General features: G+C 33.9%; 1 protein-coding gene across 4 annotated transcripts in view; it reads right to left on the reverse strand.

Annotated features, from left to right (window-relative positions):
• The window catches only part of LOC136039230 (protein O-mannosyl-transferase TMTC1-like), a 327,626-nt gene that overhangs the window by 168,801 nt on the left and 144,327 nt on the right, over positions 1 to 14,498 (reverse strand). For all 4 annotated transcript variants that reach the window (XM_065722793.1, XM_065722801.1, XM_065722775.1 and 1 more), the window contains one exon: positions 11,133 to 11,220. In XM_065722793.1, coding sequence (XP_065578865.1) covers positions 11,133 to 11,220 — 88 coding nt within the window. The remainder of the gene's footprint in view (positions 1 to 11,132; positions 11,221 to 14,498) is intronic.

The raw sequence follows: 14,498 nt of genomic DNA on the forward strand, positions 1-14,498 counted from the left end.
ATTATTTTATGGACTAATTATTCGTTTTCACCTATAATCTCTTGATACCAAGTCCTATATCGTTTGCCTGCTTAAAAATCAACTAAAAGTAAGCAATACTTAACCCATGTTTTCTCTCCAAGTTATATAGTCTTTTTACCGTTAATTTTCAAGCATTTTCTTGCACCTTGAACTCTAAAAAACTAAAAAAAAATCATTCATTTTGCCAAAATTTTCATCTATGACACTCACATCATCAGCATATTTTCAATCTGGGATAGTTTTACTTTCCCATTGAATTCCACACTTTCCTGCAACCTCTGCCATGTTTTTTTAGGACAAAGTCCATCAAAATTATTCATATAAATAGGGGAATAGAAAGCAATCCTGCTTATCTCTTTCTTCAATGAGAAATCAGCCCCTAACCTCATTTCCTACCTTAACCGCAACAATGTTGTCCTAGTACATGGCACTAATCACTTTAATGTGTTTATCTAGTATACCATAGACTGATGGAACATTCACTAAAGGTCTTGTGCCGGCTAAATCAAACGCATGTTCATAGTCTATAAAACATAGGACTAATGGGCTCTGATGACTTAGGTACTACTCAATTATCTGGTCGAATAAAAAGTTGGTCAGAACATCCGGTTCCCTTCATCCTCTTCCCTTCATAAATCTATACTGTTAAAAATCTATCTATGGCATTTCGCAGTCCAAATCCAATGTTATCACTTTACTTGGAGAGGTTCTTAACTAAAGCTCTCCTAAAATCGCTACGCACTTTTCCTTTTTCAACAACTGCATTGTTAATCTTCATGTTTTTATTTCTAACTTCACAACCACCATATCTATAAGAAAAAAAACTCATTTACCAAACTATCAGCACCTTAGGCCTTATTATTTTTTAATCCCTTTAATAATGTCTCCAATTCTTCCTTGCCAAATAAATCGCTCTTCACTTATAAGGTGTCATAAACTTTTTCATTCTTTCCTATATCATTTCCTGTAACTTTATCACGTTTTAGTGCGTTTCAAAATGTTCTGCCTGTCTATTTTTAATTCTTTCCTCGTAACTAAATGAGACCCCTTTCGTATCTTTAGCTGGGACAAGTAAAAACAGGTTATACCCTCTCATTTATGATAATGCCAGTATTATATTCTAAGTATTATGTAGTCTGGTTGTATCTCTCAGATCCTCAACAATTTTATCAATGGCCTCCACTTCACATCTCCTTAATTAATATTTTAATGCTTTCTTTACTTTCCTTACATTCCTTACATTCCTCATATGATCTTTCAGTCAATTCTTGTACAAACTCCTCTTCTGGAGTATACCAACATTATTACTTTCCAGAAGGTAGTTACCCACCCTAAATTTTAGCTTTAGATTAACCCTAGACAGTACTAGACGGTGATGTTTATTTTCAAACAGTTCGTGGTAACGAACTGTAGTAAGGAGCGACCCGGCTCAATAGTAACCAAAACTCTAAAAAATTGAATTTTGATAACAATAGCTACATCAAAAGAATCGCATTTTAGTTTAGTCTTAGTTTAGTTTAGTTTAGTTTAGTCTTTCATCAAGTTTAGTCTTACTTATCAAAAGTTACGAGCCTGAGAAAATTTGCCCTATTTAGGAATATAGGGGGAAACACCCCCTAAAAGTCGTAGGATCTTAGCGAAAATAACACCATCAGATTCAGCGTATCAGAGAACCCTACTGTAGAAGTTTCAAGCTCCTATCTACAAAAATGTGGAATTTTGTATTTTTTTTGCCAGAAGACAAATCACGGGTGCGTGTTTATTTGTTTTTTTTTGTTCTTTTTTTCTTTTTCCCGGGGGTCATCGTATCGACCAAGTGGTCCTAGAATGTCGCAAGAGGGCTCATTCTAACGGAAATGAAAAGTTCTAGTGCCCTTTTTAAGTGACCAAAAAAATTGGAGGGCATCTAGGCCCCCTCCCACGCTCATCTTTTTCCCAAAGTCAACGGATCAAAATTTTGGGATAGCCATTTTGTTCAGCATAGTCAAAAACCATAGTAACTATGTCTTTGGGGATGACTTACTCCCCCACAATCCCTGGGGGAGGGGCTGCAAGTTACAAACTTTGACCAGTGTTTACATATAGTAATGGTTATTGGGAAGTGTACAGACGTTTTCAGGGGGATTTTATTTTGTTTGGGGGTGGGGCTGAGGAGAGGGGCTATGTTGGAGGATCTTTCCTTGGAGGAATTTGTCATGGGGGAAGAAAAATTCAATGAAAAGGGCGCAGGATTCTCTAGCATTACTATAAGAAAACAATGAAAAATAAACATGAAAACGTTTTTTCAAATGAAAGGAAGAAGTAGCATTGAAACTTAAAACGAACAGAGATTATTACGCATACGAGGGGTTCTTCAAATACTTTAGCATAAAGAGCGAGGTATTTAGGAGGAGATAAATACCTCGCTCTTTATGCTAAAGTATTTTTAGTAATTTCAACTATTTATTCTACGGCCTTTCTGATTCAGGGGTCATTCTTAAAGAATTGGGACAAAACTTACGATTTAGTGTAAAGAACGAGGTATTAACGAGGGTACAAACCCCTCATATACATAATAATAATTAAAGAATATAAAAGTTTGTTACGTAAGTTAATTCTAAAGTTACGTATATTTTTTGCTAATAAAAAAATCGTTAAAATTAAAATTAATAGTTGCCTTTTTATGTAACCGAAAAATTGCATGGCAACTAGGCCTCCTTCCCCATCCCATATTTTTCAAAATCGTATGATCAAAACTAAGAGAAAGCCATTTAGCCAAAAAAGGAATTAACATGCAAATTTCATTTGAATAGTTTACGTGTGGAGAGTCAAAATCAAACATGCATTAATTCAAAAACGTTCAGAAATTACATAAAAAAAAAACTAGTTTTTTTTTAACTGAAAGTAAGGAGCGACATTAAAACTTAAAACGAACAGAAATTACTCCGTATATGAAATAGATTGTTCCCTCCGCAATCCCTCGCTCTTTACGCTAAAGTTTTACTCTTTGCCACAGTTCTGCTTTTTAAAACAATTAAAAGCTTTAGCGTCAAGAGCGAGGGATTGCGGAGGGAACAATCCATTTCATATACGGAGTAATTTCTGTTCGTTTTAAGTTTTAATGTCGCTCCTTACTTTCAGTTTAAAAAAACTAGTTTTTTTTATGTAATTAACATCAAGAACGTCACTCCTATATACCCTTGTATTTAGTGTCGATATTTCCAATTTTTGATTAGAAATATGATAAAGAATAAAGTAGATACACCAAATTTACCTAGACTAGGATATATACCTATTTCAACCAGCCTTGACTCAGTTCAGTACTGAGCTAACATTCATTCAGTGAACATCTGTATTTGCACAATACAATTTTCAGCCGGATTAACTCTGACAAGTAAATTCTCTGATATTTTTTCAATGAATTCGGAGTAATAGCATCGTTTTGCGAGTGCTGTACAAAATTGGATGTGAATTATCGTTCGTTTATCTATTTTTTGAAAATTATAAACATTATTGAAAATAAATATGGTTATGAAAAGCGAGAAGCGATCAAGACAAAGTGATTTAGAGGGTTCAAGAGGATCCACAGAGTCGACTAATAATATCTCAAAGTTAGATAACATCCTTGAAATAGTCGAAGCAATTAAAAATGATATCTTAGAAATAAAAATGGAAATCGTTGACATTAAATCTGGTTTAGAGTCCCTAAAATCTCGCGTGGAAGATCTAGAATTAGCAAGAACGGCCCAAGAAAATGAATTATCTAGTATCAAGCAGGAAATATCGGCATTACGAAACCAAATTGAAAAGGAGCCTGGTTTGGGTGAATTAGCATCTAGAGTCCTTGTGTTAGAAAACATGAATAGAAGAAGGAATGTTATTATATGGAACATTAAAACTGAATCTAAATCAAGGGCTAAAGACCATGTTGATACCTTACTTTCCCACCTTAAAATTTAATATCCGATTTGATCTACTTGAGTTTACGGATAGATTTATCAAAATCCAGCTTTAGGATGATAAGGACAAATTCTGCATGCTTCAGGGAAACAAGAAATTACTTGAAAACCTGTTCGAAAGAGGAGCCGGACCTGAATCCCCTTTTATCTATATGACAGATGATGTGACAAAAGGAGTTCGTGACATTCGCAATTCCCTTAGAATTAAACAAAAAGAATTTAAAGCAAGGGGAATTAGTGCTTGGATCCCCCCAGTGGTCCCACCTGTATTGTGCTTAATTGATAATGAAGAAAAAGTAAAGCTTAAGTGGTATAAAGTCCTGTAAGTGAGATACGTGTATGAGAAATAGATATACAAATAGAAATAGTCGCTTGGTATTTATTTTTTTTAGTGGATTTATAGTTTATGATGAGTATTTGTGATTTATTTATTGTATTTATGACTGTGGTTGGTCTATGATATAGCTCATGTATCCATGTTAAGTTGCGCTTGCCTTCATATGATGATACGAATATTGGCTGAAATAAATAAGAAGCCAAGAAGAGATTATGTTCTTCTTTTTTTCCTTTTCTTTTTTGTTGCTGTTGCTATTCTTATTTTTATTTTATTTTTCATTGTTCTTTTTTTCGAAATATTCGTCTTTTTTCTCTTCTTCTTTACTTTTCTTTCCTCTTTTTGTCTTTACATTGGGTCACTGACACGGGATGCGGAATTATCATTGAATTTGGATTATGGATGATTTGAATATTTTCCAAGTCCCTGCTGGTAGGTTGGAGGAACTGGAAAAATACCCCCTTGACATAAATAAATATTTTCATAAATTTTCGTCACAAGATCAAGATTTGTCAGTTCCTTATATTGCACCTAAAAATAAATATTTATGTATTCATGATCTTCCACCTTTAAATAATCATATAAAACGAATGTCATTTTGGAATTGTAGAGGACTAAATAGCAGCCTAAATTTTTTGCATGTTTTTTAAAGTATCTTCAACAGATGTTTTGGGAGTTCGTGAAACATTTCTTGACGAAAATAATACATTTCAACATTATGAAAATTATCGATTCTTCGGTGTTAGTCGCAAAAAGATCAGGAGGGGAGGAGTAGGTATTTTTATACGAGATGACTTTTTATACGATTTAACTTTTGTTTTCAGAGAGGCAGAAGCAAAATATTATCAAAGGAAATTTCGTGAATGCGATTCACCGCGGAAAACATGGAAAATAATAAATGAAAGAATAAATAATTTCAAAACAAGAAATATTCCATCCCATATTACAACTAATGAAGGACTTAAAATAACGGATGAGAGAGTAATGGCAGAAGCATTTGCTAACCATTTTAGGAAAATTGGAAGTGATCTGGTGGATCAAATTTCTGGTGGGACACATAATCATAGAAAATATATTCCAAATAAATTAGATAAGACTATTTTTATGTACCCTATCCAGTTCTTGGAATTTCAAAAAGCTGTTACTTGTTAGAAAAACAGATTTTCGATAGGATGTAACGGTATGTCGACTTCTCTGTTTAAAGAATTAGCTGAAGTACTTAGTCAGCCGCTTTTATTTATTTTTAATTCTTGCATAAAAAATGGTCTTTTTCCAGTTTGTCTTAAAGTAGCTAAGGTTTTACCTTTGTTTAAAAAAGGCGATAAAGTTAATCCAAATAATTACAGGCCTATTGCTATTTTATGACCTGCTTCTAACGTTTTTGTAAAAATAATAAAGAGTAGATTTACTTCATTTCTGGTAAAGAATGATTTTTTTTTTCTCCCAATCAATTTGGTTTCTTGCGTGGTAGGTCAGCAGAGCAAGCAGTAGCGGCCTTACATAATTTCTTATCAGATGCTATGGATGATAGTTACTTGGCAGCCACTATATTTTTTGACATTAAAAAAGGTTTTGATACAATAGACCATACAATTCTTTTTGATAAATTGGAAAATGTAGGAATTCGTGGAATAGCTCTTGACTTAGTGAGATCTTATTTATTAGAAAGAAGTTTACAGTCCAAGTTGGTGAGGAATCATCTCATATTTTTCCTTTAGAAAATATAGGGGTTCCACAGGGGTCTGTATTGGGGCCGTTACTTTTTTTGATATACATAAATGACCTTCCAAAATGCATGCCTTCGGACAATGAATTACCAATATTGTTTGCAGACGACACAGCAATTAGTTTGAAGGCTGGCAACAAGGAGGACCTACGAATGGCCCTCTAAACTGTTGCTTTTAATGTAAATTCTTGGTTTCATGCTAATCGACTAATACCTAACCTAGAGAAGTCAGAATTTGTGATTTTTGGGAGAAGTTTGAGAGCAGTGAAGCGTGTTTCATTTAAAACTATTAGTATTGGAGCTTCCTCCATTAAAAGAGTGGATGTATTTAGATATTTAGGTATCTACATTGACTCAACTCTGTCTTTCAAGGTGCATATTAATAAACTCGAGGCAACAGTGTCCAGGAATCTCGGCTGTTTGCATAGAGTAAACTTCTTGTTTCCTTACAAAATAATGAGAAAATTATATTTTTCATTAGTGGAGTGCTATTTTCAATGTTGCCCGACCGTTTGGATGCTGACATTCCATTCACATTTACGAAGACTCCAAATTGTCCAAAACAAGGCAATAAGAATCCTGGACCTTTTTTTTAACACACCCTAGGAAGACAAAAGAATTATCTGGAACTAGAACATCATTTTTATTTCTTGATATCCTTCATTTACAACAAATTTTTCACCTAAATATAGGCATATGGTTCTTAGAAATCTAACGTAGGGATAATTTTTTCAATAAAATGAAACTCTTGGTTGAAAATAAACATAGGCATTTATCAAGAGCAAGGAATAAGTTTCTTTTTCCTTTTATTAAAAATGAGAGATCAAGACTAAGTTTAAGATATCAACTTCCTGAGATTGCCAATAAATATAAACTACTTGATTTAATAAATGAGTCACCATCACTCTATACATACAAAAAGGAAATTGAAAGAGATAGTTCTTTCTGCCTATAGTAGCGGGGACTGAATGTAAATTGATTTATATATAAATTAGTTTATAAGTCCCATCCGTGTCTACGAGTCGATTTTTTTCCGCTTCTTGTCTCTCTCTCTCTCTCTCTCTTTCTCTCTTTTTGTGCACTACGTGTGAGCTATTGAGGTGTAATTCCTTCTTCTTTTTTCTCTCTCTATTGTTAAAGGAGACAAAACGCGTTGCCTCCCGGTATCCTTTGTATAAGATTTATGCATATCGTTGCTTGTTTGATAAAGTCAAGTCAAGTCAAGTTCAGACATTAAAATCTCCTAGTAAAAATACCGTAATTCCACCTGGGATCCTGTCCATTTCTTCCTTTAGTTCTTGGTAAAATTCACCTTAGTCATTAATATCTCCATCAGTTGCTTCTCCAGGGACAGTGCTATGACTGATAGCACTATATGTCCCTTACACTTCTTAGCCTTAGAAGGAACATCTAGCACCCTACTATATAAGCATTCCCAACTTAAGCAGGATTTTTCAGAATGCATGCTCAGTCAGTCTACCTGCCTCAATCAGTAAATTGCATTTCACCTATTTTGATATTTCCTACCCCTGAGATATGAGATTCTGGAACTCCTAGCAAAACATCTGAATTCGTCAGTCAAAGTACAAATACGATATTCTTTTTTTTAACGGTTGTAACATTCTTAGCTGCAATTTCCCTATTATTCAAATTATAGAGTTTAATATAACCTCAAGATAAGCGATGGGTCCCAACCAGTGCAGGAGAAGGACTAACACATCTTTTCAAGTCGAGCCAAAGTACTTAAGCTGGCTTAGAACTTGACAGCAAGAAGTCCCTAGTAAGACAAGGGGAAATGAATGGATTAGAGAGTATGAACCTAGCTTTGAAAATTATAAAGTCATTTTGCTACTACCGAAATAAAACCACTTATTGAATCCCTGGAAGTCTAAAACATTCAAAAATAGTGCATTTATCAAACAGTTCGTGGCAACTGTAAGTGAGAAGTAATTTAGGTTCCAACAAGTAAGGGGAAATCCAAAGAAAAGAAGCTTAATATCATATTAAAAGGTTTAAAATAACTAACTTTAAGTAAGGAGCGACTGTAGATAACGGTAATTGAAACTCAGCTTCAAGGAGGTTTTATTACAGTATACTCATTTAATAAAATTATTTGTTATGATAATCCTAAATATGCAGAATTCATCAAGGGTATGGTTACTTACAAAAGGTTACGAACCTGAGAAAATCCCCCAAAATTTCAAAAAAAAAGAGAAATAAAGCCAGAAAGGAAGGATGATCTTGATGAAAGTTACACCATGAAATTCAGTACATCAGATAATCTCATTACAAGAGTTTCAGGCTCTAATCTGTAAAATTGTGAGATTTTGAATCTTTTTCTGAGAGATATGATCGCTGTTTTGTGTAGATTTGTTATTTTTTTATTATTTTTTCTTGCCTAGGGAGTGATCGTATTAAACCAATAATTTTGAAATAGCACAAAAAGACTCACCCGAACAGAAATGTAAAGTTCTAGTGCGTTTTTAGTGACAAAAAAGATTGCCCATAGAAAAAAGGAGTTTTGTGCTATCTTTTGGCTCAAAACAACAATGTCGACTCAAAGAGGGCCAAAAAACCATGGAGTAAAAAGTTATAGGGAGCCAATCGATTGAAAATTATCGAAAATGTATATATAAAGATTCCCTGTTTCAGAGGCAGCAATGCTGATCAGTAGAGCTTCAACTTAATTTTATCAAACAGTTCGTGGTAATACTTTATTGTAAAATTGTTGTTCAAACATCATAAGCATTTTCTCAGTTTACATAATCGCTTTAGTGATTCTAACTGAAAACTAAAATATATTTTTTTTTTAATTTAAGTTACTATAGTCTATAGTTCGTCCTTTAATATATCTCTTACTAGTTTGCTAGGTACCGCTGCATCCCCGATCGTTCTTTAATATAATAAGAAATTACTTTGAAATTGGAGGCCAACGAGGCCCCCTCCCACGCCACTTTTTTCCCAAAATCGTCCGATAAGAATTTTGATATAGCTATTTTGATCAAAATAGTTTAAAGGTCTTCTAACTATGTCTTTGGAGATAAAATGACCCCCAAAAGCCCCTGGCGAAAGATTTTTATATTATAAAATTTTTCCATAGTTTACGTATAGTATCTGTTATTGGGAAGTATGCACATATATTCAGGGTTGGGAGGGGAGAATGAATTTTCCACTGGAAGGATTTTTCAATGTCAGAATTTTCCATGGAAAGGGAAGTTTATGGGGGTTGAAAAGTAGAGTCATATCAAAACACAAAGTACACTATTAGAACCGCATTTTACGAAATCCTTATATAGGAAACTTACCGTCCCTTGGCTTGAGTAACAAGGGAAATATATTGGCTTGAAAATTAAGAAAAGTGGCTGATCTGAATTGAAGCGGTAGGTAGCAGCCCAGTAAGAGTTACTTATAGGATTTACTGTCTTTTGGCTTGAAAACAAGAGAAATATATTGGCTTGAAAATCAAGGAAAGTGGCTGAAACCACGATATTCTGCATCGACGGCATCTTTTTTCCGTTTTTTCTCCTCAGATAGCTGGGCATTGGAGAATCATAGAGAGCTGTATGATGGCTCATTTTGAAAAAAAATATGCAACATCTAATGCCTTTTGTAATTAAAAATAAAATGGTTTTTATAATGGAATCAATATTGACAAAAACCTACAAGTTTGTTTACAAGCTTGATGAATGACGTTATAAACGCCTTGTCCTAAATCCCTATAGAAACCTTACCGTCCTTTGGCTTGAACAACAAGGGAAATTTTCTGGCTTGAAAATCAAGAAAAGTGGCTGCAACCACGATATTCTTCGTATACGGCATCTTTTTTTTCTTTTTTCCACAGCTAACTTGGCACTGGGACATCATAGAGAGCTGTTTAATTCCTCATTTTAAAGGAAATTGCTATATCTAGTGCCTTTTGTAACTAAAACAAAATAGTTTGCAAAACAGAATCATTTCCTTACCAAAAACTCCATTTTTCTATAGCACTGTAGTTGCTAATATTATTCACATCCTATTGCATATCAAAATGAAAATAGTATTTTTAACATTATTAAAAGCATGCATATATATTTATGTAAGATGCAGTATTTTTTTTTATGGTTTTTACAAAATATCTGATTAGTCAGCTGAAACTGAAACTGAAACTAGATCAATTCCTGAAAATTTTAAATGAAACAATATTATTTAGGTTGAAACTGCAAAAATATTTATGGTATTTGAGCAATAATTTGAATTTTTAATTTAAACTAGATAAATACCTAAGAGCTTTAAAAGTAGAACTACATAGTTCATTATGTGTGGGGACTACGTAAGTTTCATCGGAAATATCTGAAACCTAGTAAGCAAATGCGGGTTGTAGGGGTAGGTTGCAACCTACCCCTGCAACCCAATAGAATAGTTTTTTTTTTTTGAAGAATCATTTTCAAACCAAAACTCCATTTTTATGAAGCACTGCAATCGCTAATGTTATTAACATCTTATTGCATACGAAAATGAAAATGGTATTTCTAATATTATAAAAAGCATGTAGATATATTTACTTACAATGCAGTAATTCTTTTAGGGTTTTAACAAAAAGTATGATTAGACAACTGAAAATAGATTAATTCCTAAAAATTTAAATTAAATTACAATAAAGAACGAACTCTAGTCTATAGTAACTGAAAGGGGTGTATGGGTGTGTGGAGTGGTTGCAGCTGCAGCTACAATCTAGTAATTAATGATCGATATAGTTTGTTAAGAATAGGGACTATGTAAGTTTTATCGGACATAGCTGAAACCTAGTAAATATCAAACAACGGCGCATCGTAACTAAAAGTTAAGATGATATAAGCATCTTTTGAGAAGTTGCTTGTTTAGGCTATAATACCACATTGAGGATGGTCTCTTATTATTCTAACTAAGAAAAAGTCATAGGTTTTTCCTGATTGTGGAATGATTTATTCCATTATAAATGGGGACTGGGTAAGTTTCATTGTATATATATATATATATATATATATATATATATATATATATATATATATATATATATATATATATATATATATATATATTCCACTACATGAAAATTTGTAAAAAAGCAAAATAACTTTTACAAGAAAAAACTTACCATAGATAAATACGCCATTGCACATGTTACAGATTTCCAAAGTGATCTTCTTATTTTTACTGTCTTTGTGTTTTCCGAGAAATACAACCTGAAAGATACGGTTTGTACAGGAAGTGTGGAGCTTAGGCCGGATTGATGAACACAATGTTATATTTTGGAATATTATATATAACTTTTTCCTGATATAAAAATAGATATTTTTCGCTTGTAAATAGATATTTTTCTTGCCCAAAACCAAATGTGTGTGAGCTGAGGTGTGGTCCATGGTTTCATATTCCCGAGGATTATCTGAAGTTGCTCCACTAATTGTTTGTTTCTTTGAGCTGTTTAACTTTGGAATGAAAAGCTCGGTTCAAGAACTCCAGTTGGTAAGCATTCTTGAATTTAAAATAGATTAACTGACAGATTATGGATTAGACGGTTTGCTGACCCAATCGGCAAATATATTGTTACAATAACAAGTAGAAACACTGAAAGATTTAAAAATGAAATATTTTCCTGCGGTTCAGAAAGTGCTGCCACAAACTTCAGCTGGTTATCTCTATTGGTGGTAGGCAAAGATAGGGTATCTTATGTACTTCCTAACGAGAAATAGTTGTGTATTTATTTATGTAAGCGTAAATTTTTCTTGAAAACAGCTACGTTTTTTTTTTTTTTTTTTTTTTTTTTTTTTTTTTTTTTTTTTTTAATTGATATTCTTGGATTTTCCGGCCTGAATAAACGATTTAGATAGATCACGAGTTTGAGACAATTCGTCAAGAGGCTTCATTTTTTGAAAAAAACGAGTGAGCAACGTCATATTTATGAACACACTTCAAGAGCATCATTACGGCATTTCTACCTCCCGAAAGTATTGTGGTAAGCCAATTGCTGGGGATATTCGGATAGGGCCAGTTTTTTCCTTTCCAGAATTGAAACGTCCAACCTTTAATTCATTTTTGTTAGAAATTAAATAAAAAAAACAATTTTAAATGAAAGTAAGGAGCGACATTAAAATTTAAAACGAACAGAAATTACTCCGTATATGAAAGGGGCTTTTCCTTCTCAACGCCCCGCTCTTTACGCAGAAAGCTTGACTCTTTCTCTTAACTCTTCATTTTAAAACAGTAAAAAAAACTTTAGCGTAAAGAGCGGGGCGTTGAGAAGGAAAAGCCCCTTTCATATAAGGAGTAATTTCTGTTCGTTTCAAGTTTTAATGTCGCTCCTTACTTTCATTTAAAAAACTTGTTTTTTTTTGTTATTTAATTTCTGAACGTTTTTGAATCAATGCATGTTTTGATTTTGGCTCTCCGCAGAGGAATAATTAAAACAAAATTTGTATATTTATTTTTTTTTTTTGGCTAAATGCCTTTCTCATAATTTTGATCGAATGATTTTAAGAAAAAAAGAGCGGAGTAGGAAGCCTAGTTGCCCTCTGATTTTCGGTTAATTAAAAAGGCAACTAGAACTTTTAATTTTTTACGAATCTTTTTATAAGTAAAAGATATACGTAACTTATAAATTAGCTTACGTAAAGAATTTTTGTATGCTTATGTTTTTATTACATATATGAAGGGGTTCGCCCCCTCGTCAGTACCTCGCTCTTTACACTAAAGCTTAAATTTTGTCCCAATTCATTAAGAATGACCCCTGAATCACAAAAGCCGCAGAATAAATAGTTGACATTACTAAAAATACTTTAGCGTAAAGAGCGAAGTATTAGGAGGAGGTGAGCCCCTCGTATGGGTAATAATTTCTGTTCATTTTAAGTTTTAATGCTGCTGCTTACTTCCAGATGAAAAAAACTTTTTCATTGTTTTTTCTAAGTAATGCTAGTAAATCCTGCGCTCCCTTCATGGAAAATTTCTTCCCCCATGACAAATTCCTCGATGGAAAGTTCCCCCAGCATATCCCCCTCTTCTCAACCCCTGCCTCCATTCAAAAAATCCTCCTGAAAACGCCTGTACACTTCCCAATAACCATTACTATATGTAAGCACTGGTCAAAGTTTTGAACTTGTAACCCCTCCCACGGGGACTGTGGGGGAGTAAGTCGTCCCCAAAGACATAGTTATAAGGTTTTTCGACTACGTTGAATAAAATGGCTATCTCAGAATTTTGATCCGTTGACTTTGGGAAAATAATTAGCGTGGGAGGAGGCCTAGGTGCCCTCGAATTTTTTTGGTCACTAAAAAAGGCACTAGAGCTTTTCATTTCCATAAGAATGAGCCCTCTTGCAACATTCTAGGACAACTGGGTCGATACGATCACCCCTGGGAAAAAAACAAACAAACAAATAAACACGCATCCGTGATCTGCCTTCTGGCAAAAAGTATAAAATTCCACATTTTTGTAGATAGGAGCTTGAAACTTCCCAGTTCGTTACCACGAACTGTTTGACAAATAGATTATGCTTGTTTTAAATATTTCAAGTTTGTTGCTGTTGCTCAGGACAAGTCTATTTCAAGGAAACAAAATTGACCCTATACTAGGGTGTTATGTTTACAGAGTTGTTCATGTAGGAAATTATACATTGGCAGGACCTGTCAATGGCTGGGGGAACGACTACATAAATACAAGATTTCAATTGGCAAATCTCTCAGATGTGAAAATAAAAATGACGATTTTGATTCTGCCTTGGTCCTCCTTGTTATTGAAAATGGAGAATACTCAGTTCTTTTTGATGAGGCAACTTTAATATCCACAGTAATTGGCTCACTACAATCTTTTCGAGGGGCAATTGAAATTGAAAAATACATAAATAGAATTGTGTTGCTAGAGCAGCACTTTGGTTTTATCCCTTTTTTTTTTTTTTTTCCTATGCCGCTGATCTCAGCTTATTCCTGGAAACTGGTAAGGGTCTAACCTCTGCGGTTTTTACAGAAAGTATGGACCTCAGGCTTGATTGATGAATATGACATTACATTTTGGAAAGTTCCGCAGAACTCTTGCCTGGGGCCAAAAAGGATGGTTTTTGCTTGTCCACGAGCCAGAGCCTATGGTGTGCGAAGTGAAGTGGAGTTATATAGCCTATGTCAGAGAGGGGTATATGAAGTTATACAGCCAAGCTTTTATTTCATCAAACCATGTTTCTGCTTTCGAGTGGAAAGCTCCGTTCTAGCAGGCAAGCAGGCAGGCACCACTTTCAAATTTAAGATGGACTAAAATCAATAAGTGTTAAATATATGCGGCAGTTACCCGGCCCGATAGCCAATATGTCTTCATTGAGTGATAAATAGAAAAATTTACAGGAGCAAAAATCTGGCATTTTCCCACGGGTCCAAAAGTGCTGCCATCTATTGTTTCTACCCATTTCTGTTCGTGATTTCAGCTGAGTTTATCATTTGGTTTTTCGGACCTGGGATTGCGGTAGAGAAATGGTATCAGA

Source organism: Artemia franciscana, chromosome 2 (assembly GCF_032884065.1).
Source record: "Artemia franciscana chromosome 2, ASM3288406v1, whole genome shotgun sequence".
Lineage (NCBI taxonomy): Eukaryota > Metazoa > Arthropoda > Branchiopoda > Anostraca > Artemiidae > Artemia > Artemia franciscana.